This window comes from Lutra lutra, chromosome 5 (genome assembly GCF_902655055.1).
Source record: "Lutra lutra chromosome 5, mLutLut1.2, whole genome shotgun sequence".
Classification (NCBI taxonomy): domain Eukaryota; kingdom Metazoa; phylum Chordata; class Mammalia; order Carnivora; family Mustelidae; genus Lutra; species Lutra lutra.
In genome coordinates, this window is record NC_062282.1 from 13,495,644 (window position 1) to 13,520,201 (window position 24,558).

The 24,558-nt window shown below is 47.4% G+C and overlaps 1 protein-coding gene across 9 annotated transcripts; it reads left to right on the top strand.

Annotated features, from left to right (window-relative positions):
- On the top strand, positions 1 to 23,882 carry LOC125101317 (uncharacterized). Of its 9 annotated transcripts, none has more exons than XR_007127777.1 (4): positions 13 to 562; positions 6,563 to 6,568; positions 16,598 to 16,984; positions 23,687 to 23,882. XR_007127777.1 is itself a non-coding variant. In XM_047731880.1 (4 exons), the coding sequence occupies exons 1-4, from the start codon at positions 508 to 510 to the stop codon at positions 23,738 to 23,740; spliced, it is 735 nt and encodes a 244-aa protein (XP_047587836.1). In that variant the 5' UTR covers positions 139 to 507; the 3' UTR covers positions 23,741 to 23,882. The 9 variants fall into 9 exon arrangements, 2 of the variants coding, with proteins under 2 accessions (XP_047587836.1, XP_047587838.1); XR_007127779.1 differs by lacking the exon at positions 23,687 to 23,882 and adding an exon at positions 17,910 to 18,826 and having other exon boundaries at positions 15 to 562; XM_047731880.1 differs by lacking the exon at positions 6,563 to 6,568 and adding an exon at positions 5,646 to 5,979 and having other exon boundaries at positions 139 to 562; positions 16,693 to 16,984.
- Positions 23,883 to 24,558: the final 676 nt, after the last annotated feature.

Below are 24,558 nucleotides of genomic sequence, written 5' to 3' on the forward strand. Positions count from 1 at the left end.
GTGCCTTGTGACGTCAGCCCCGGCGGCGGCGGGGGCGCCTCCCGGGGGAAGTGGGTGCGGCCAAGTTCGCGCAGGGGCGGGGCGCCGGGCGCCGAGGGGCTGGGCGATGTCCCGGGGAACGCGCACCCCCTCGATGGCCTCGCCCGGGCTCGGGCCGGGTCAACCGCGCATCTTCACTTTCCGCGGCCGGGGGCCCCCCTCCCCCTGGCAGCGGATTTCGGGGCCCGCCTGGGCCACCGCAGCAGAGGTCTTCCGTCCTCTGCGAGTAACGTGATGCTCTAAACGCTGGATTGAGAAACGAAGGGAAAAAACGTTTGGGTCAATTAAGGAGCGTCAGGCCGCTGCGGTGGGGAGGGCGCTTCCCCTCGCCGACCTGCGGGCAGAGGCGGCGGCTCCCCCGTGCGCGCTGGGCTGCGGAAGGTGCAGGTGAGCGCGAGCCGAGGAGCCCGATCCCTGCGGAGACCCGACGCTCTGCGCGTGGCGAGTAAGCGTTGGCAAGCCTTGACCATGGTTACTTCTGAGTCACTCTGGTCTCCGAGTCCCAACAGCCATCAGGACGTGGGTAAGGCGACCGTGAGGGGGTGGCAGGGAATCCTGGGCCCGCCCACACCGGGCCTCCCTGGCCCTCGTTTTTCTGGATGAGCGTGAGGGGGAGGGAAGAAGGATAATTGCTGTGCTCACTTTTCACTGTTTGCATTAAAAAAAAAAAAATGTTCTAGCCTTTAATCCCGTTCTTAACTTTTCTCTAGAACAAAATGCCCCTGCCCCCACCCCGAGCATTCTACCTGCAATGAATTCGGGCTCCTGCAAGCCTCTTGGATTTCGTACTGGCAACCGGCCGGCTTTCGGCTTTCACGAGCTGGATGGGGCTCATTCCCAGAGCAATTAAAGCCTGTTGTTTCAGGGGAGCCTCTGGGGAATGCTCTCTAATGCTCACCTGGGTGGTCATTATGGGTTTATGCCTCTGTGTACACACATTTGAAAATTCATTGATGTGTGCATTGCAGACGTGTGCACTTGGCCGTATGGACTATATTCCTAGAGTTCACTGGAAGGTTTCTTGCACACTTACTATGCGCCCAAATGCTTTGCTAAGCCCAGTGGATACGGCTTCCTCCCACAGGAAGCTCACAGTCCAAGGAGGGGCTAATTACAACGTGATAACCGCTGTCATGGAAATAATTGGTCTGTGCCAAGAGTCTTAACTTAAATCACCCAAATTAGGGAAAGAGTGGAAGCGTCAGGTTTCAGAGGCTTTTGGTAATGATGGCATCTGGCCTGAATTTTGAGGAGGGAAGTAAAGTGGTGGTTTGGAGGAGCCGCCGATAATTTCTGTTCAGAGAGCAACGAGAGGGGTTGGAGTTACACAGGGGCATGCGCAGTTCCTTGTGGGTATTTGCCGCAGACCCCCAAGGCCCTGAAAGATCCACTAGCCGTAGAAAGTTCGGGGTTGGCGGGGCGGGGGGTCCTGAAGGCAGGGCTGGGTCTCTAGCGTGTGCGACGTTCACCTGAGGAGAATCTGACCACCGCATAGAACGTGGCCAGGGAGGCAACGGAAAAAGCACGTGGAAACAATACGTTTGTTTTGTTCTGTTTTGTTTCTGTAAAATAAAGACTCTTTTCCCAGGTGTCGGTTCCCTCCCATGGCCCTACTGCAGAAGCTTCTGAAAGATATAAGGGGCTTTACTGTGTCATCTAGACTTGGTTTAGGTTTGGATACAGCCCCTAGGGGTGCGAAAGTCTACCATTTTCACTAGATTCTGCAGCTGGACTGGAGAATGCGGGGCAGAGGAGGCGAGGAACCAGGTCATTCCCATTGTCCACACCAGCGTGAATGTGCTTCTAGTAATATGTTTGCAAGATTCTTCATGTTCCTTCCTCTCCCCCTGAATTCTAATGATTATGGTCAGGATCTATGGAAGTAGGAAAGGGTATAGACAAGAAGAACCATAAAAGCTAAACTTCAGTTCCCAAATACGGTTTGCCATATGTTTTATCTCTACTTAAGAGAGATTATCTCTTGTCTTTTATCCCTACCCATAGCTATGTGAGTCTGTCCGCTCACCTTTCTCTTCCAACAGTAGCTAGTAAGCTTGCAATAGGAGAGAAAAATGGCAAATAATCAAATCTCACTCCAGAAGGCCACATAGACAACATTGAGCTAAGCTTTAGAATGAGATGGAAATGCCCAGTAGTGCTTTTATTTTCCTTAAAAGGTTTTCCATTAGAAGCCTACAGTAGGTCCGTGACTCCCGCATGAGAGAGCCATGTACACACGTTCGATTATTAGTCCCGCACGTAGATGTTTTAGTGCTGATAATTTTGTCGAAGCCATTTTACCTTCTCATTCTCACCATATCCTCTATTCCTTATTTCTAATTTTCTTGCATTTCCTTACTACTGAGCCAAGAGAACTAGATCGTTATCTCTAAGCCCAGATAAACGGGAACATCACACCACAGTAGCATCCTGCAGGAAATGGAAAAGAAGCTCAGACCCAGTTTCCAAGGCCCAACTTGTAGAAGGAATTGGGTATCTCTCCTTTGGGCCAACTGTTGTGCTTTTAAGAATTGGAATGTCCAAACTAGAATCGTCTCCATTTGACAAACATCCTGTCAGGGTGGTGCTTTCCCGAGATGAACAACCTCGCACCAAGGTGGTGGCCATCCATACACCAGTTGGGGCACCTAGTTTAGGGATTAGCCCTGATATTACACAAAAAAGGTTTTTAAGGCTTCAGAATGGTTAAAGAGAACTGAGGTCATATGACAACAAGAGTATATCCTGAAAAGTTACTCTTGACTTTTCATGACACACAATCAGCAAGGATGACTGCAGGACATTATCTTCCAGCCCCTTCCCACTAGGCTGGCTGTCACACCCAAGTCCACACACCAGCTCTGGTCCTATGTTGGGGGAAATCATCAAGAGCACGTGACTGCTGGTTGACCCTTAAGAGGGACCCGGACAACTGGAGGCTCCTTACCCCTTCCCCTGTTCTTGGAATGTCTGTTTTGTAGCTCCCCCCCGCCACAGGGGGAGCTGTTTCAAGGATACAGTCTTGAGAGAGTAAAGTATTGTTGCTTATCGCCTTGGTATAAACTTAAAGATTCTAGCTAGCTGGTGTGGAGATCTTGCCCAAGACAAGCCCTGTCTGTAAGTTCCCTTGCTTATTCAGCTTGCCACCTACCACTCTGGAGTGGCCTGCCTCCTCCTCCGGTCTCTCCTTGCCCTCCCTGTATGGGGGGGATGGGGGAGGGAGGTGTTCAGATTTTACCTGGGAAGCTGCCAAAGTTGCGAACCATCATCCTGGTCTGCAACCTCTTCTTGTATCCCCCCCACACCCCCTCCCCTACCCGCCATGGTCCTGGTTCTACCTCGTTGCAAATTGTACCATGCATTCCTTGTTTCTTCATTTATTGATCATTAAACATTCATTAAAGGCTGGTTGTGGGCTTACTGTACGACAAACAAGGTTGCTTATTTCCCTCCTGACTCTAGGTCATGGGCGAGGGAACCTGAAGAAGGTGATCAGGTGAAGGGAGTGGGGTGGGGGTGTGGCATATGCACAGCCTGAACGCAGAAGGGGAGCCAGCCTGGCCCGGGGGGTGGGGGGGGGGGGAGCCATGAGCTGCTCTGAACTTGAGCCCGGAGTGGGATGAGCTGGTAGTTGCTCAAAAGGGCCTCCTCCTGGGTGCTGCTAAGGAGTCTGTGGTTTGGGGTCATTGGTGGGCTTTCAGCAGGAAGGTGAAATGGCTAGGTTTGTGGTTTTATTTATTTTTATTTCTTTTATTAACATATAAGGTATGATTTGCTTCAGGGGTACAGGTCTGTGAATCATCAGGCTTACACACTTCACAGCACTCACCATAGCGCATACCCTGCCAGTGTCCATCACCCAACCACGCTCTCCCTCCCTTCCACCCTCCAGCAACCCTCAGTTTGTTTCCTGAGATTAAGAGTCTCTCATGGTTTGTCTCCCTCCCTGGTCCCATCTTGTTTCATTTTTTTCCCTCCCTGCCCCCCACAGCCCCCCACCTTGCTTCTCAAATTATATCAGTGAGATCGTATGATAATTGTCTTTTTCTGATTGACTTATTTCGCTTAGCATAATACTAGTTTTAGTATTATGCTAATTTTAGTTCTATCCACATTGTTGCAAATGTCAAGATTTTGGTTTTTGTGATGTCTACATAGTATTCCATTGTATATATACACACCACATCTTTATCCATTCATCTGTTGATGGACATCTAGGTTCTTTCCATAGTTTGGCTATTGTGGACATTGCTGCTATAAACATCCGGGTGCCGTGCCCCTTAGGATCACTACATTTATATCTTTAGGGTAAATACCCTGTACTGCAATTGCTGGGTCATAGGGTAGCTCTATTTTAAACTTTTTGAGGAACCTCCATGCTGTTTTCCAGAGTGGTTGCACCAGCTTGCATTCCCACCAACAGTGTAGGACGGTTCCCTTTTCTCCGCATCCTCGCCAACACCTGTCGGTTCCTGACCAGTTAATTTTAGCCATTCTGACTGGTGTGAGGTGGTATCTCACTGTGGTTTTAATTGGTATTTCCCTGATGCTGAGTGATGTGGAGCACTTTTTCATGTGTCTGTTGGCCATTTTGATGTCTTCTTTGCAGAAATGTCTGTTCATGTCTTCTGCCCATTTCTTGATTGGATTGTTCTTTGGGAATTGAGTTTTATAAGTTCTTTATAGGTTTTAGATACTAACTCTTTATCTGTTATGTCATTTGCAAATATCTTCTCCCATTCTGTCGGTTGTCTTTTGGTTTTGTTGACTGTTTCCTTAGCTGTGCAAAAGCATTTTACCTTGAGGAAGTCCTAATAGTTCATTTTTGCCCTTGCTTCCCTTGCCTTTGGTGATATTTCTAGGAAGAAGTTGCTGTGGCTGAGGTCAAAGAGGTTGCTGCCTGTGTTCTCCTCAAGGATCTTGATCTGTTGATCAAGACCTCAAGGATCTTGATGGATTCCTGTCTCACATTGAGGTCTTTCATCCATTTTGAGTTTATTGGTATAGGGAAATGGTCCATTTTCATTCTTCTGCATATGGCTGTCCAATTTTGCCAACACCATTTGTTGAAGAGACTGTCTTTTTCCATTGGACATTCTTTCCTGCTTTCTCAAAGATTAGTTGACCATAGATGGCTTTGATGATATTGAGGTATGTGCCCTCTATTTCTACACTGTGAAGAGTTTTGATCAAGAAAGGATGCTATACTTTGTCAAATGCTTTTTTAGCATCTATTGAGAGAATCATATGGTTCTTGTGCTTTCTTTTATTTATGTATCACATTGATCACAGGAAAAATTTAAAAAATAGAGTAAGAAAAAAATAAAATTTAAAAAATTTAACTTTGGAAGACCAAGAATTGTGGGGAAAAAGCCATGAATTCTATGTGTTGCTTTCCCCTAGCTCTGGAGTTCCACAGTTCTTATTGTTTGGTGAACTTGGTCTTGGCTGGATGTTCTTGCTGATTTTCGGTGGGGGGAGCTGTTGTAGTGATTCTCAAATGTCTTTGCATGAGTCGGAATTGTACAGCCCTTGCCAGGGGCAGGGCTAAGTAAGCTGCTCAGGTTCACTCTCGGGAGCTTTTGTTCCCTGAATGCTTTCTGTAGCGCTTTGGAGGACGGGAATGAAGATGGCGGCCTCCCAGTCTCTGGCCTGGAGGAGCCAAGAGCTCAAGGCCCCACTCCTCAGTTTATCCTCAGAGAAAAGCAGTCAGTCACTCCCATCTCCCTCGTCTCTGGCCGTGCTCCCCCCGCCTGTGATCAAACGTTTCTATCTCTGGTGCATGGGCCCATTTGGAGTCTCCAATCCCAGCAGATACCTGCAGTACACACCCATGCCGCTCCTCCTGGAGGAGGAAGGAAAGGGTCTCCTCGGACCTGCCCCTGTGGGGTCCCTACCTGAAAAGCAGTGGCCCAACTGTGCCTTGGATCATGGTTTAAGGTAAGCCCGAGCTGAGACCCCGCTCCTTGGTTCTATCTCTGCGGCTGGTCTTCCCTCTCTGATACTTGGGAGCTCTGCCACACTCAGACACCCCGGTCTTCTTGTGACCCCGTGGGTCCCGAGAACACACTGTCCCCATGAGGGCTCGACCCCCCGCTTAGCCTCTGGAGCGACGTCCCTCAGTGGAGCAGACTTGTAAAAGTTGCGATTTTGTGCTCTGCTCCGCGGCTTGCCATGAGCCCACCCCCCTGCCAGTTCTATCTTCCCTTCGCCTTGGATTCACGTCTCTGCACATTCTACCTTCCAGAAAGTGGTCGCTTTTCTGTTCCTAGAATTGCTGCTCTTCTTCTGTCCCTGTCGAGTTTGCAGGTGTTCAGAAGGGTTTGATAACTGTCCAGTCGAACTCCTGCACCCAGTGATATTTAGGTCTACTCCTCTCCCATCTTGCTCCAACCCCCTTGGTTTGTGTTTTAAAAAGCTGTCTCCGGACAGTGGATTAAATAAATCCTGGCAGAACCACTGGAAGAAACTTCTTCCTTATCATTCACTAAGGTGAGGAGCAGAGGAGGAGGAGGAAAAAGAGGAGGAGGTTCATCTGGGCCAGGTAGGGCGCCAGCTACAGAGGTCTGTAGCTCAGGGAGCAGCAGCGGTCCTGACCAAGAGGTAGAGCCAGGCAGAGGGAATGATCAGTGGGAAAATAAAGTCCAAGAGGAGTTCAGAGGTACCTGTCAGAGTGGGTCACCTGCGTGGGACAGAGGCTATGTTGAGACTTTTGGATAAACGGATCAGATGGAGGGGAGCTTTGAAGACCAGTTCTCCAAGTTTATGGGAAGTCCTGTGAGTGATGGAGAGTTCTGGAAGATCGTGGGTTTCTTTCTGTTGTTCTTACCAAGAAAATGGTAGACTCAAAACCCCAGTCCCCTGAGGTCCCAGCACACCAGCTCAACGTCCATTATCAAAGCAAACCTGCGGAGTGATTGACTTTAAACCCAGGTCTGCAAATCAGGCCTGCAGTCCCCAGGGGGTATTCTCTAAGCTAAAATTAGATTCGTGGAATGTAATGAAAGAGCTAGGAGTGGGGCGCCTGGGTGGCTCAGTGGGTTAAAGCCTCTGCCTTCGGCTCAGGTCATGATCCCAGGGTCCTGGGATCGAGCCCCACATCAGGCTCTCTGCTCAGTGGCAAGCCTGCTTCCCTTCTTCTCTCTCTGCCTGCCTCTCTGCTTACTTGTGATCTCTGTCTGTCTAATAAATTAAAAAAAAAAAAATCTTGAAAGAGCTAGGAGAGTCACATCCTACAGACATCCCTTCAAAATGTGTTTTTGGCTTGTCACCTGTTACTAATTTTAGTTCATTAGAAATTAGGCACAAAACCTGGAGGCTGGGACAGTGGCCCAGGCTGCATTGAGAACACACAGGAGGGCTGTGTCACCTGTATCCTTTAGACCATGGAGAAGTGGGCACAGCTGGGCGTGTACTGCACAGCCAGGGGTATTTCTGGGGACCCGGAAGCTTTACAAGACTCATGTGCTTTCTGAACCATCAAAGGAATCGAAGATTATATTTAATACAGTTCGGAGTTTAGTATATTTGCTTGCAGGCCAGTTCATTGAAACTTGATGGTTTCTCTCTACCCCATTTGCACTCTCCTGCCCCCTTCCCTACACCAGAACTACCCCCAAAATAGCTTTGGAGGCGTACTCTGAATTGCCTGGACAAGGGCCTGGCTGGGACCAAAGGCCTTTCTCCTTTCTCCAGGGAGAAGATACGTGTCAACTCAGGGTCCCACAGACTCACTGGCCTCTGCTTCCAAAGTCAGCTTCCTAAGGACCCTCAAATTCCCCTGATGCTGGGCAGCTGGATTTCTCAAAGAACCTCTGTTTGTGCTAGCATCCAATGTACCTATAGACCATTTGCTCTCCCATGGATGAGGTGGTTCTTGGTCTTGCCCTAAAAGGAAGAAAGGTGACAGAATTGGAGGGGAGAGGCTCCTTTTCCAGGAATGTTCACGCCAGGGGTGCCTGGGTGGCTCAGTCAGTTAAGCATCTGTCTTTGGCTCATGATCCCAGGTCCTGGAACTGAGCCCATATTGGGCTTTCTGTTCAGAGGGGAGTCTGCTTCTCCCTCTGCTGCTTCCCCCAGCTTGTGCTGTCTCGCACACTCTCTCTCTCAAATTAAAAACAAAAACAAGTGATGTCCACCCCAGTGGGTTACAGAGAGCACCCTGGTCCCACGCCTTGTAACTTAAGCCTGTACCTTCACTGTATCTGATTCCTCATAAGCCTTGTTGGGAAGGACAAATAGAGCTCACAAAGACAGGCCCACCACCCACCTACCACCAGCCTGGAACTGGAAATAGCATTTACAAATGCCTTGTTGACTGCAGTAACCCACAGCCCCCAAGACAGGAAATACTAGAGTAAGTTTTGATTCTGGTCTTTTCCTTTATTGCCTCTGTTGAAATAACCATATGTCAGCTTAGCTCACGACCAGGCTGGTTTATGCCTGCTGACTAGCAGGGTTATTAATATCACTTTGCTTTCTTTCTCAAAAAGTGTCTTGATTTGGCTGAATAATTATATGGACTCCCCATCCATCTCCAGTCTTTTAACAGTCGCTGAGAACGCTTCCTCTTAAATGCTCCCATGTCCATATAGCTCATTCTCCAGTCTCAGAGCTGCCACTCCTGCTCAAGCTCCATCACTTTGTGCCTGTCTGGACCAGAGCAGCCTTGTCCCCCCTTCTCTTTCAAATCCAGATCGCCTAGAGCTGTGTTACTCGTATTAGAAACTAATGAGGCTTTTCAGTGAAAGCCGAAGAACAGAGAAGGGGAAGACCTGAATTGGATCTATCGATAAATAGGAGTTGATGATGTGATTTTCTAGCTATTCCACAGAAAGAGCCTAGAATCCATGACACCCCATGGCAGTGAGCTCACTTACAGACTAGGTGTTGTTTTGTACTTCCTGTCAGAAAAGAGCTGAGGCTCCTTAGAGAATGGGCTGATACTAGGTCTAAGTTAGGAGCTACTGTGTGCCAGAAAGCAAGACGTATTCAAAGACTATTTAAAAACCTATGTCAAAAGGACACAGAAGGCTGCTTTGAATGGGATCCCTCTTACCAAATCTGGGAAACTTTGAGGATCAAAAAAATAAATCCTGCTAACTGATTATATTGAGTTAAAAAAAAATTCATGACTCTGTAATGATACTCAAAAGGGGTGGGTGGGAAGCTCTGCTTTGCAAGAGATGAGTTAATAAGTATAGACTCTAGATCTAGTTAAGGACCATTTTGTTAACTCTCAATCAGTGGTTTAGGCAATGGTCATCATTGACCCACTGGGAAAAAGACTGAGGGAGAAGTACTTACATGATCTACAGTTTAGTTATTAATTATAAAGTATGTCTTTGCCTTGGAGAGATCACCACCATATCGGCATCTCCTCACACTTGGCATCTCCAGGAGTGGGACCGTCTGACTTTATGGGTCCCCTGGCCTGATGCTGTGGGAAGAACACAACAGAACTTGCTGGAAACATTTGGCACAAATCAAATCCTAACAAAACCGTGTCTTAGATTCTATAGGTCAGTTGACCTGGATCTTCAAGTGTTTGATATCAAGAAGACAGGAGGGGCACCTGGGTGGCTCAGTGGGTTAAAGCCTCTGACTTCGGCTCCGGTCATGATCCCAGGGTTCTGGGATCAAGCCCTGCATCTGGCTCTCTGCTCAGCGGGGAGCCTGCTTCCCTTCTCCTCTCTCTTCCTGCCTCTCTGCCTACTTGTGATCTCTGTCTGTCAAATAAATAAATAAAATCTTTAAAAAAAGACAGGAACACTTTTAGGAGGAGAGATATAACAGCCAAAGCAATGCATGAAATTTGATGGGATTCTGGGTCAAAACAAAACAAAACAAAACACTATTAAGGACATTTGGAGGGAAAATTAGGGAAATTTGAGTCCAGAGTCTATGTTAGATGATTGGTTGGATTAATACTGCTCTTCTTAGCTATGATACAGGTGTTGGGACGATGTAAGAGAAGGTCTTCCTTCTGAGTGAAGCCCATGCAGTGTTTAGGGGTGACATGCCATGACAGCAGCCTTTTGGTTTCAGCAAAAGGAAGTGTGTGTATGGGGGGGCGGGAACAGGTGTGGCAAGATGTTGGTGAGTCTGTGTGAGGGGGATCCGGCCGTTCATCGTACAGCTCTTTCAACTTGTGGCTTTGAAAATTGTCAAAAGAAAAAAAATGTTTTCTAGAAGACTGAGAAAACAAGAAATAGAGAAAGTTCTTATAGTTATTTTTAAAAAAGACAGTCCCCTTCTCTTTCTTTTTCCCCAAGACTGTGACCTTCAGTGATTTCTCCTTTCCACAAAGTCTTGCTTGACTTTCTGTGATGAGCCCAAGTGTGGGATCCAGGGATGAGGGACATAGTGTAGCAACAGGAAATGAAATATTTGTTGTCTCCAGAGAACTGAAGCTTTTCTTTAATTCAGTTTCATATTGCACAAGAGCCCATGTACTAGGTACTAAGTCTGTATACTATGTACACAGTACTGTGTACAGGATCCTATGAGAAGCACCATGAATAATAGAAAGATGATCAACAATACGGTTTCTGCCTTCAAAGGGCTTAAAATCTAACACACAAAAATCGACACAGCAAACATCTTTTGAGTGGCTCTTATGAACTAAAAGGAAGACCAGGACAAGGGTTCTAATTATTACTGTTACAATCGATAGTATCCATTATTATACACAGTCCCTGCCCTCAAAGACCTTCTTGTCTTTGAGAAATACGAACACATACATTAATTTCAAGACAATAAGACTAATGAAAAAATCATTATCATTGTCTAAATATTATGACAAGCATCCAAGGACAGCATAAGAACAGTGTACCTAAGTTAGAACTTAAAGAGCAGGTTGGAATGTTTTCAAAACAAATTGGTAGGCATTCCAAGTCGATAGAATTCGGTGTGCAAATGCAGGGCGCCTGGGTGGTTCAGTCAGTTAAGCACCTAATTCTTGCTTTCAGCTCCGGTCATGATCTCAGGGTCATGAGATCAAGCCCCACAAGATCTTACAAGCCCCATGAGATCAAGCTCCACTCAGCAGGGGGCCTGCTTAAGATGCTCTCTCTCCTTCTCCCTCTGCCCCTTCACACACACACACACACACACACACACATTCTCTCTCTCTCTCTCTCCCCCTAAATGAAATCTTAAAATGTGCAAAATCATGAAAATATGAACATGACACGTTTGGGGATCCATAGGTGCTAAATATAACTGGAATTTAGTGGCTTTAGAGATGAGTGAGAGATATGGAGCTCGGAACAGAACTTGAACTTGTTGATAAAAAGCTTTCGTGTTACACTGAGGAGTTTGCACCGTATTCTGTAGGTGATTGGAGGCTCTGGAGGTGATGTCATGATCAGATTCTCAGACAGGTAACTCTGGCAGGCAAACAGCATGCTGATGGGAAGGAGATGAGGCAGATAGACCAGTTAGCAAGCTTTTATAATAGTCTGGGTGAGAGGTGTTGAGAGTCTAAACCAAGACAAGGGACATGGGGGCAGAGATAGGGTAGCCCCAGGAGGCATTCCATACACTGTACCAGTCAGGCTTAGGTGACCAAATGGCTGTTGGGAAATGAGGGAGAAGAGATTGTCAAAGATAAGCCCAGTATAAGGGTTCTCCAGAGAAATAGAACCAATGGGGTGTGTGTGTGTGTGTGTGTGTGTGTGTGTGTGTGTAGGCGCGTGTATGTGTTGTGTAGATGGAGAGGAGGGATTTAAAGAATTGGCTCCCACAATTGTGTGCACAAGCAAGTCCCAAACCTCCCTGGTAGGCTTGAGGCTGGAAATTCTGACAGGAGTTTATGTTGTAGTCTGGAGTCTGCAGACAGTCTGGAGACAGAATTTTTTTCTGCTCAAGGGACTTTGGTTTTTTTCTGTTAAACCCTTCAACTGATTGGGTAAGGCTCACCCATATTATGGAGAGTAATGTGCTTTTCTCAGTCTACTGATTAAATGTGAATCACATCTAAAAAATAACTTTACAGCAACATCTAGACAGGTGTTTGACAAATAAATAAATAAATGGGCACCATGCCCTAGCCAAGTTGACACTAAAATTGTCATCACCATTGTGCCATTACTAAAATATTAAATAGAAGGGGAAAGCTCGGGACAAATTTGGAGAGGAAAAACCCTCCATCAATTTAGAAGGTGCTGAATTTCCATTGGTGAGGTCTAGTGGTCAATTTGAAGACAGGAGATCAATCTTTTTTTTTTAAGATGTTATTTTTAATAATCTCTACACCCAGTGTGGGGTTTGAACTTACAACCCTGAGATCAAGGGTCATATGCTCTACCAGCGGAGCTAGCCAGGTGCCCCATGGAGACAGGTCTTTCTCCTGGGCCATATTTGGAGATGTTAGTGGAAGGTAGAGGACCAGATGCGGCTCCTCCTCAAGAGACTGCTCATTCCACAACACCTGTCCTCTGTGTGTCTCTGTGGCTAGGCTGGAGGACCACAGTGTACTCAAGGTAATGTTCCTATCATAGAGCTTACGTTTTGGAAGGCTTGGCAGACAGTGAGCAAATAGGCTTATATGCATAACATTCTAGGTTAGGATATGTATCATTCCCTGCGGTAGATAAGAAACCATCCCCAAGCTTGCTGGACTAAAACATCTTTGATCTGCTCATGTTCCACGGACGGGCCGTTGGGGGAAGATCAGCTGGAACCACACGTCTCAGATCCACATGGCGGTGCTGGCTTCACTTATGCTTTTGCCACCAGTTAGAAGATGCTGGATGGCCATTGGCTGGGGCTGTCAGCAGATGTGTCTCAGTTGTCCTCCATGTGGCCTCTAGGGCAAGCAGGCTGCACACGAATTCACTGGGCAGCTGGAGTTCCGTGAAGGCATCCCCTAATGTGCAAACCCTTGGCAAGCCTCTGCTTGGATCACATTTTCGAATGTCCTGGAGGCCAAAGCAAGTCACATGGCTAAGCCCAGAGTCACAGAAGAGGCAACAGCACAAGAGCATGAAGACCATTAACATAGTAATCTAACACAGGGCACAGCAAAGAAAAAGGGAACAGGATGAAAAGCGGAAGTGCTTTGCAAGACACAGGGAGGTGAGAGAAGTGACTTCCGGGCAGACTTCACTGAAGGAAGGCCGCCGGCCGTGTGGATTTCCGGGGCAAGGGCACGCCACACAGAGGGGATGGCATGTGCTCACGAGGACCATGAAGCCAGAACCAGCTGGGCCCACCCAAGGTACAAGAAGGCTAAGATGAGAAGAGCAGAGTGAGGGAGATCAGGTGAAAGGAGAGGAAGGCAGGGAGGCATCACGAAGGGCACAGCAGATCATGCATGGTTGAGATTTTGTTCTAAAAGGTGGTAGAGGGACGCCTGGGTGGCTCAGTTGGTTGGACGACTGCCTTCGGCTCAGGTCATGATCCTGGAGTCCCGGGATCGAGTCCCGCATCAGGCTGCCAGCTCCACGGGGAGTCTGCTTCTCTCTCTGACCTTCTCCTCACTCATGCTCTCTCTCACTGTCTCTCTCTCAAATAAATAAATAAAATCTTTAAAAAAATAAATAAATAAATAAAAGGTGGTAGAGAATCAATGAAGATATTGTGTGAAATTTTATTCGGTTTTCGTCTCGTAAAGATCGGTCACTGGTGAAGAGAAAAGCGTGAAGCTAGGAGATCTATTAGCGATTACTGCCCTTGTCACAGAGATATTGATGGTGGTGGACTTGGTGAGAAATGATTGGATTTGGAATACATCTGGGACGTCCAGCCCACAGGAATTGCTAATCGATCAGATGTAAGCTGTTGGGACAGAGAAGAATTATAGATGACATCTAACACCTGTAGAGATAGGGAAGCTTTTGGGAGAGAAAATTCTCTCTAGGGAGAGGACTCCTTTCTCGGACATACTGTCCTTTATATGCCTAATACAGGTCCATGTGCAGACAAGTAGGAAACCGGATATAAAAACCATGAGCAGGGGAGAGAAGGTCAGCATCTAAATGACACAAAAACCAAAGGAATTCATGGGATAAATTGGAAGATATGGTAGAAGCTGCAGTGTTTTCTGCTTCTCCTTGGGTTTTCACAATGAAATAAGAAGTTGGGGGATGGGAAGAATAGTGATAGGAAGTTTAAAAAGAGAAATTTTGAGATAGTGTCCTTGGAACATGGGAGACAGTTTGCTAGGGAAGGGAGGATGTGACAGGCTGGCCTCTGAAAAGTGTGCTCATAAGCTTAAAGTGAGAGTCAGCATGTTTGGGAGTTTCTCCAGCAACATTCAGCTGCTCAAATACAGACCTAGAGAATTGGGTTTATTGTGGATGAGGTTTTTCAGGACAAGTGGCGAAGAGGAAGAGATGAGGAAGAAGTTGAGGGTGTCTGTAACTGAATGATTTGAGTGATGGACCAGAGATTCTAGTCTGGGGGAGAAGGAGAGTGAAAGCACGAGTGTAGTGATGGTATTGAAGGAAATGGTGGCCTCATGGTTGGGAGGCCCCAGTGAGAAGTGCTCCTAGCAGGAGAATGCTGAGAAGAGGTAGAAAGGGGTCAGTGGAGGCTAGAGTATGGAAGGGGAAGAGAACATGAGGTCAAAGAAGTAAGAAGCCAGGGCCCTGCATGGATTGTTTATGCGGAGGAAGTCTGCAGAATGATGGTGCCAAGAAAATCAGTCAGATACTTGGAGGAGGAGGGAGTGTGGATGGTACGGTCCGATAGCATTACCCTAAAGATCCTGAGGATGTCCTCAAGGAAGGAAGAGAAATGGTCTTTCCAGACTGGTACCAAGGGCACAGTTACTGCGTAGTAGGCCCAGTGGTACAGGGCTGGGGACCAAACAGTCCTCACTTGAGAGGGTTGCAGGGGACACTCCAGGTCTGAGTTAGAGCTGGGTGGTGGAACGTAAAGAACAGACAGTGATTATGGGTGGTTTGCAGATGACGGATCGTGAGCTGCAGAGAGCACAGGCTGGGGGTGGGGGAGAGGAAGGCACCTGTCGCGGTGGTGAAAGGGAAGGGAAGCTTCTCAGAGCATCTTCAAGCAGAAGCAGAGTCTTCAAACCTCGCATGGACTTAGCCATTGCTACTTACTCACACGAAGCCATGTATTGCTTCTTTATAGATGCTTGGCTGTGTTCTGAGTTATTGAGTTTGTCAAATAAGTACTAAATGAATAATTTATTATTATAGGTAATATTTATGTAAGATTTATTTATTTGAGAGAGAGAGAGCACGCATGCGTGTGAACATGAGCACGAGCAGGGGCAGGAGGAGGGACAGAGGGAGAGGAGGGGACAAGAAGCAGACTCCCAGCTGAATGGGGAGCCCAACGTGGGGCTCGATCTCAGGACCCTGAGATCGTGACTTATGCCGAAATCAAGAGTCAGACCCTTAACCAACTGAGCCACCCAGACAGCCCTATTGTTATAGGTACTATTTCTTAAGCTTTAATTACATAACTCTCTTTGGAGAAATAAATCTCATCCTACATATCCCGTATATCTTCAGACAAAATTAAACATTCTGATTTACGTTTACTTGAAATTAATGGGGAAAAAAATAGGATTCCAAGGAAGAATGAATGTGATGTGGTATAGAGCATGTGCCAAGACCAAGCTCTTCTGAACCAGTAACAAAATTGGATCTGGCGGGACGCCTGGGTGGCTCAGTTGGTTAAGCAGCTGCCTTCGGCTCAGGTCATGATCCCAGCGTCCTGGGATCGAGTCCCACATCGGGCTCCTTGCTCGGCAGGGAGCCTGCTTCTCCTTCTGCCTCTGCCTGCCATTCTGTCCTCCTGTGCTTGCTCTCTCTCCCTCTCTCTCTGACAAATAAATAAAATCTTAAAAAAAAAAAAAATTGGATCTGGCATGGCAGCTGCAACTGGGACTACTATTTGGTGGACTTTGCCGACACTAATTCTTGCCATTCCTCCCAGGATGTCATATCAGTGTTGATTCACTGTCTTTTTTATTGAGGGAATTCATTTCAGATCATTCTTCTTGATGTCTACACTACGGTATTCTTACCCTAAGCCTCACCCAAGGTGAGGTTGTTCAACTACCAAGCGTGTCTAGTTCCAGTATACATTTGTGGTCTAGGAAAATGACCTCCAGATGGGGCTACAGACCTAGTGGACCCATTGTGAGTTGATCTGGACCAGGTATCCATTTATGACCTGGCCCCAATATTCCTGGACCCTAAAAGAGGGCCCTGATGATGATTAGTGTCCCTAGGTGTTGAGGTCTACTAAGACCCTGTTCTACAGTCATCCAAATGCTTGGGTATTCCTCAGAGTTGAGTTACCCTTTGGTGAAGGACTGGGAGATCAGGGCCACATACACTTGTGTGGTGTTGCAGGGGGCTGGAGACACGGTCTTGCCTTCAACCAATGGACTTGGACACCAGGCAAGGACTTGGGGGCGGTGAGCCCTCAGCCTCCTGGTCATCGATCCTTGACTTCTTTCAGTTGTACAGATTGCTCCATTTCTTGTTGGCTACTCATCTGGTTTGCCCCCAGGGGTGCAGTAACTAACACGTTCTTGAGTTATTTCCCTTGAATGTTCCTTTTTGACTGGGAGAAGAGTCTTCCATAATGGGGGGAAAGAGTCCACATGAATACTTCTTGGCCCAAGGGACAGCCAGCGGTCCACTAGAGTCTCATTCTCCCCTTCCGTAGTGCAGAGTGTAACCGAAAAGGTAGTTGTCCAGCCTGGAGCTGCATTTCCCAGCATTCCCTCCCCCTCCATAGAAGTGACGCCATGGGACATCACTTCCAGCTGAGGAGATTAAAAGGTGAACATTCTTATCCACTCGGCTGCTCCCTGTCTGCCACTTTGTTTGGGCTTACGGCAACCTTGGAAGATAAATGTCAAAGAAGGCAGAGCCCCTGTCAGGATACCCACAGGAGCGGATCCAGCACCCTGCTAATTATACACCCACCAGGAAGCGAAAAGTCATCTTTGATAATGGTGGGTAATTGAGGAGCAATTGAGGCTCAGTGGGTTAAGTGTCTGACTCTAGATTTCGTCTCCAGTCATGATCTCAAGGTTGTAAGCCTGAGTCCTGTGCTGGGCTGTGCTGAGCGTGGCGCCTGCTTGAGAGGCTCTCTCTCCTCTCTCCCTCTGCCCCTCCCCACCACTCATGCATGTTCTTTCTCTAAAAAAATAAAATAATGGTAGGTAAATTGAAATGTAGGTATTTGCTAAGGCAGCTTTTACCCTAATACCTGCTGTGCTCTCTATCCCTTCTACATCAAATCTATATAAAATAGCTTCTGTATGAATGGATTTTTACCAGATTTGAAGCTGTGTGGTGGTCTGATTTGGAGTATAGGTTATGTGGCATATATAAAAGTCATCCGTGGGTTGCCTGAGTGGCTCAGTTGGTTAAGCATCTGCCTTTGGCTCAGGTCATGATCTGAGGGTCCTGGGATCGAGCCCTGCATTGGGTTTCATGCTCAGCAGGGAGCCTGCTTCTCCCTCTCCCTTTGCCCTTCCCCACCATTTGTGTGCTCTCTGTCTCTCTCAAATAAATAAAATTTAAAAAAAAAAAAGTCATCTGTGAGGCGCAGGGATGTTTTTCAGAGCTGGGTAGTTATTCACAACTGAGAATGAAGTATAATAAAAGACAATGTTAAAACAATCAACACAATTTCTCTGTCCTTAGCTTCTTAATATAAGTAGTCATAGAGGTCCTTGTATTGGGTACATCTTATGTACCTCAGGTTCTCTGGCCTTGCTCATCTTGGGGGTCTCTCCACCGTCCCGCCACAGAGTTCGAGGAAATGTTCCCCTTGTCTCTGTGTGTGTGTGTGTGTATCCATTTCCTGTTGCTGCTGTAACAAGTTACCACTAACTCCGTAGTTTACAACAATGTAAGTTTATTTTCTTACAGTTCAGGAGGTCAGCAGTCTGAAGTGAGACTCACAGGGCTAAGACCAAGGCGTCAGCAGGGCTGGTTGCTCTGGAAGGTTCCAAGGGAGAATCCAGTCCATGCGTCTCCTGGCTCCTGGAGGTGGCCTGCATGCCTTGGCCTCTGGCCCCTTCTCAACACCACTGCAACCTCTGACTTCTGTCCCATCTTCTACCACTGACTCCGATCGATCTCATGCCTCCATCTTATAAGGACTTATGATTACACTGGACCCACAGGGATAATCTCAAAATCCTCTGTGTAATCAAATCTGCAGTTTCTTTTGCCATATAAGGTGACACAGGTCCTGGCGATTAGGGTGTGGCCATCTTTCAGCCTGCCACAGTGTGGGGTATGGCTTCCACGTGGCTTCGAAAGGCGCCAGATGACAGGGAAATGGGAGGGGACGGACTCCCCATATGGGGCAACCCAGGAAATGCCTTTGCTTCCTTCTCTTGGAGGGCTGCTCTGCGGCAGGATTTCCCTCTACAACCTGTGCAGAGACATGCCTCGTGGCCACACTCCTGCTGAGCAGCTGCGGGGTCTCCTGGTGGCTCACGTGAAGCCGTGGCCCGCATGGCAGTACGTGACTTTGCGTCACTTCCCATCCTTCTCTGCCTCGTTCCCTATCCTCTCTGCCCTGGTGTTGCACTTCCCACAGCTCTGGCGGTTAACCTCTGCCCTGGGCTCTCGTCTCTGGGGAGTCTCGCCTGGGGTGGCCCCCAAATTGAAAGTTACAATTTATATGCTTCCACCTGATTAAGAATTAATTGCTGAAGGGCATCTGGGTGGCTCAGTCGGTTAAGCACCTGACTCTTGGTTTTAGTTCAGGTCATGATCTCAGGGTCCTGGGATCCAGTCTTGCATTGGGCTCTGTGCACTATGGGGCGTCTGCTTGAGGACTCCCCCTCTAACCTCTGCCCCTCCCCGCACTTGCACATGCTCTCTAAAATAAATCTTTAAAAAAGAAAGAATTACTGTGTATCCACCATATTCAGACATGGTCTGGTTAAGAGTGACAAATACAAAAAGATCTGTTCTCACAGAGTATACCTTTTTTAAAGAATTTTATGTTATTTGTTTGTTTATTACATGAGCGGGGGGAGGGGCAGACAGAATCCCAAGGAGGCTCCACGCTCAGCACGGAGCCTGACATGGGGCTCAATCTTATGACCCTGAGATCATGATCTGAGCTGAAATCAAGAGTCAGATGTTTAACTGATTGAGCCATCCAGATGTCCCCGAGATTACCTCCTAATTGAGGAAGACGCACAATAGAAACTAGACAAGAAATACTATTGAGCGCTGCTTAGAACACGGTGATGCAGCAAAGACCAGCTATTTTACATTTGGTGGTGAGGAAAAGCCTTTCTGGAGAGGTGACATTTAAGCTGAGGCCTGGATGACAGAGTCATTTGTGCAGACCCAGGGGAAGGAGAAGTGGCCTTAATGGCAGGCATCAGCTTGTGTCACTGTGTTTCTCACATGGGTGATTCTAGGTAGCATGTTCTGGCCGAAGGGCCGCAGAGATTTACTTTTAAAAAATTGATGTTTCTCCCAAGCAGCAGAAAGGCCAGATGGTTAAAATACAGGATGAACCTTGCAAGCAGAAGCTCTCCGCTAACCAAGGAATGGAACTTTCACTCTGTCGTGGAGGGACGTATTTATTTTAGAAGTCGATTTCTTCTGTGTTTTAAGTCCAGCTTCGTTTAAGAGAAAGGACCGTGAAACTGAAAGTTACGAGTCTTTTAGCTTCCTCACCTGTATGAGAAATTAACTGGGTCATAAGCCCATTTCCCTGTATCGCCAGCATGTTTTTGTTTTTAATGATTAGCTGATACTTGTATCCTAGTGCTTCCTGCTCCACCTTATTTCAGATGCTTTTGCAGATCAATTTACGTATCAACTCGGAGTGTAGCATAAAGGAGATGTCCCGAGCTTTCACATCAGAGGACAAAAGATTTCTTGATATTTTTCTTAGATATTAAATGTTTTTGGTAACATTGTAGGACATATTTTTTGGCTGCTGTGGCTATATGGAAATGCATTTGCTTTTTAACTAGTGACCTTGATTCTAATTAATTAATTCTAATAGGATTAATTCTAATAGGAAATCCAACATGATCAGTTGTTAAACTAAGTGCTTCGTCACATGACCTGGAAATAGTGATGGTTTTTCTTCTTAAAGATTTTATTTGGTTTAGAGAGAGCACACATGAGCGAGAGCCAGCACGGGCGGGGGAGGAGAAGGAGAAGCCAATCCTGCGGAGCAGGGAGCCTGATGCCATGAGGGCCTCTGTCCCCTGAACCGAAGGCAGATGCGTATGTGACTGAGCCACCCACTTGCCCCAATAGTGACAGGTTTAAATCTCATCCGTTCCTCATACTTTTATTGTTTTTTCTGGCTCACTGACAGGGCGGGAAGCTCATGAGCTCTGTCCCCTTTGGTGTCAGCCGAGTCGCCTTGCCGGCTGTGTGGGCTGGAATGAGCTCTAGGCTCACCATTCGGATGGCTCATGGTTGACGTTGGAAAGACTCAAAGAGCTGGGGGTTGGTCCAGCTGAGACCCTTCTGGCATCTGTCTCTACCTCGCTTCTCCATAAGGTCTCTCGGGCACAGTGGCCACAGGGCTCCAAAAGCACATGTCCCGAGAGCCTCGCAAATGCTTTGGTGTCCCCTGCATGACCTAGTTTGGGGAGCCCCACGGTAGCCCTCCCGTCACACTCTAGCTGTTCGGAGGGGAGGAGAATCAGACTCCACCTTTTCATGGGAGGATTGTCGATGAAATTTGTGGATATGTTTGAGCCAGTCAGTCCCCTGGCCCACATGATTTACGTCTGTCCTTCACACAGTTCTGAAATCCAGCTGAGCTGGGACTCCGTTCCACTAGCAGGGAATCTTTCCCCCTGGGTTCCTGAGTCATCCTCCTTTTTCCACAAATGCCACAGACTTGTGACTGCTGCGTCCCCCTCTGGTTTTCCCCTTTGTGAATGACCTTCTCAACAGCAGTTAGCTTCCGGAGGACAGGACACTTGTCTCACTAGCACACAGATCTTCCAGTCCGTGTGAATGAGCTGTCCTTGAGGAACCATACCCAAGAGCCACAGTCACACCAGAACTTAAACTACGTGACAAGATCCTGGGCTTCAAGATGCCTTAACAAGGCTTTGATGGGTCTGGGGAGGGAGGAAGTGGATTTTGCATCAAGCCAGTGGCTGGAGTAATCTGAAGACACACCCACATGTTAAGGGCGAGAAGACAAACCAGTTGGGGGACTGTACCTGTGGGGCTTGGTTAGCTCGGCGTGGCCTCCTTACCTCGTCCTTTCTGCACGTGGCTTCAGGCTGGTGAGATCTGTGTCATGGCAGCTCAGAGCTCCGAAGGTGTGTGTCCCAAGAGGAAGAGCAGGCGAAGAGGTGTCACCTTCTAGAACCTGGCCTTACAAACTCTGGGGGTATCCCTTCCACTGCATTCTTTTTCTTAGAAGTGGAATCACTACGACTGGCCCTGTTCATGGGGATGAGACTTCACCTTTTTATGGGAGGGGTTATCCAGAAGTGGTACCTTTTAAAAAAGATTTTATCTGAGAGAGCACACAGGCAGGGGGAGCAGCAGAGTAAGAGGCAGAATCAGGCTCCCCACCAAGTAGGGAACTTGACTTGGGGCTTGACCCCCAGACCCTGGGATCATGACCTGAGCCAAAGGCAACGCTTCACCAACTGAGCCACCCAGGCGCCCCAGTTGTAACATTTTTTAAAATCACTACACAAAGTTGCAGGGGAGGCTGGGGAATGGAATGCTAATTCTGTAAATTAGCACCCACCGCAAGCTTGGGTGGAAGGGAATTCTATGATATAAGGCAAAAGGGAAGAAAGGACAAAAGCGAAAAGGGCAGATTGCTAGGGGATGGGTAGAAGTCTCTGCCACAGGCAGCTTTGCAGAGATTAAAATCGAAACCAGGTTGTCAGAGATGGAGAGAGATGAATGGGGAGAAAGATCACTTCTGGCAAAGATAGATTCTGAGGGGACACCTGGGAAAGGGACAAAGGTGGGCATCTGTGTCTGTTGGCATTAGGAGTGTACAATCAGAGGAGGCTGGCGATGGGGCGGTGGTAAGCCAGGGGTGTGGCCACGTAAAGGAAAAGAGAAAGTGGTTGGATTCTAGGATAGCTTTATGAGAAGAGCACAGTTTCACTCAAACTTGGGTCTGAATTCTCTGTCCACTGTAGTTTTGTCATTTTTCAGCCAAGCATGGTTAATCACAGAAAGGCCACAATTCTCCAACCTTTTGAGTCACTTTGCAGCAATTTCCATCAAGATATGGTCTTTTTCCCCACCTCTTGGCTCTGGTCTGGCATTGGTCTGGCTTTGGCCAGTAGAATATGGTGGCGGACTTACCAATGTGATAGTTTTGAACCTGAGCCTTGAGAGGCCTTGCCTGTACCTACTAGTTTTTGCAAGACCTTGCCAAATGCTGTGAATCAGCCAAGGCTAGTTAACTGGAGAATAAGAAATCTCATGGAGCAGAGCTCAGCTGTCTCATCTGAGGCTCCAGACAGATGAGAAAGCCAAGGCAAGATCAACAAAGTTGACCTGGATACAGCTGAACTTAGTCGTGAATGAGATGCCCAGCTCCAACAGATCACCTATAGGATCATGACCTAAGTAAATACTTGGCTGTTTTAGCCGCTGAATTCTGGAGTTACTTGTTACACAGCAAAGCTATTAGAGCAAGTTAAATAATTTGCTTTCTAAATCTCAATATCCTTAATGTAAAAATGGGTTTGCTAGCACCTACTCCTTAGCTACTGGGAGGACACAAGGACAGGATGATGGGAATGCATCTCGCACCAAGCCTGAAACATATGTTCTGAGCAAATGGTAACACCACTGGTCACATCCAAGAGAGATGGTCAAGGAGAAAAGTGAGTCATCAGTTGCATATAACACTTGTGCTCATTGTATCAAGTGCCCTCCTTAATGCCCATTACCCAGTGACCCCATCCCCCACCCAACTCCCCTCTAGCAACCCTACCACATTCACCTTTGAAAACTCTCGCCCTTGCCCTTGCTTTCTGGACCCCTTCAACACATTTGCAGATGGCCCAATTCCTAGTGCTGTTGCAGTGAACTGATTTCATATATTTCTTTTACCCCCAACTAGGCTCTAAGCAATTTAAGACAATTCTATTTCATTTGCAAATCCCACTGAGATAATGTGTGTGTGTGTTTTCAATCCAAACAAGAATTTAGTAAATTAAAGTCAACTAAATTACATCATGGTTGATATTGATCATTGGGGCTATCTTATTTCTAATCAAGAGGCCTATTACATTTCCTCAATGTCAACTCAGTAAGTAAACTTATGATGGAGAACAGTTCCCCCAAGAGATCAGAGTTACCAGAATAACTCATTTTCTTTTGTGGCAGGTCATGAGGCAATGATGACAACCCTGATCTGGCAGCTAATTCCCACCAAGCAAATGTCTGGATGCCTCAAGAGTAGGAGACCCTGTTGATGCCTCAAACTTTTAATCAATTGTAATACTGATATTACTTGGAAAAGAAATCTCTGGGACTAAAGATAGATTATATACTTTGCAAACGTCTTTACTTTTCCCACAGTAACTTTCCCCCACACAAGTGCTTAAAGCTTTCTAAGAATCTCTTTTACTTCCTTCAGACGTTTTCTATGAATAGGATACAAATTTCTTATTGAGAAATTGTTTATTGGTATGTCCTTTCTGTGTGGTGTGCAGGACCAAAACTTTTGGGAGCCAACCATGTTTCCCATCCAACTCCACATTCAGTGATGTCACTTTGGAGCTCGAAATTAGCCCTGGTGGAAACACGGACACCATGAAAATCAGCCAACACTACACAGCAGGCCTGTTCCCCTGCCCCCAGAGAGGCCACTGATAAACATTCATCAGCACATCCCCGCAGAGCTCCAGGTACTGGGAATTACATCTCGTGTCTTCTTGAGGACAGACACTAGGTCTCCCCAGGAAAACATCAGAGTCTGTTTTCTCACTGCTGGGCAGAACACCCTAAGTTGGGTGCTGGTAAAGTGGGGACGGAACGACAGCCGAGATCTGTGCTGGGTGGGGCAGAGTGGCATGAGACAAGGTTGGAGGCGGGCAGGGTGGAGGACACTGTGCTATGGTACAGGTCCATGTTTTGGTTGGATAAAGTTATAGAAGAGCTTTTTGTAGAAGGATATAGCTGGGTTTAGATTTTATAAAGATCCTTCCACGTGTCTGGTTTGTCAACAGCATATACGGGCGGGGGGTGCACCAGACGTGGTGAAGCACAGAGGCCAAAGGGGCTAGGAGAGGGGAGCCGTAGCGTGAACTCTGACCTCTGCCCTAACACCTGCTCCACACCTGCGCTCCTGCCACTTCCAGAAAAATCTGTTTCCCTCCGGCCATATTGCAAGACCAGCTCAAGACCCACCACTCCTTCCCCTGGAGTCCTCCCAGCCGCCGCCCCGGCCTTCCCAGTCCCCTCTGTGCCTGCTTTGGGCAGGCACGAGGCTGGATTGCCGGGGGCATGTAAAGGGAAGACGGTGTTTCTGACCTGGAGAGGCATTCGTCAACATGCTGATTGGTAAAGAGAAGTGAGAGGTGAT

What these genes read in the sequence shown, in the direction of transcription:
- LOC125101317 (XM_047731880.1), top strand. Translation starts at nt 508, where the DNA reads ATGGTTACTTCTGAGTCACTCTGGTCTCCGAGTCCCAACAGCCATCAG. An exon ending in CAACAGCCATCAGGACGTGG is followed by an intron (nt 563 to 5,645) that starts GTAAGGCGACCG and finishes TGCTTTCTGTAG; the next exon opens with CGCTTTGGAGGACGGGAATG. An exon ending in AAAAGTCATCTTTGATAATG is followed by an intron (nt 16,985 to 23,686) that starts GTGGGTAATTGA and finishes TGTGGTGTGCAG; the next exon opens with GACCAAAACTTTTGGGAGCC.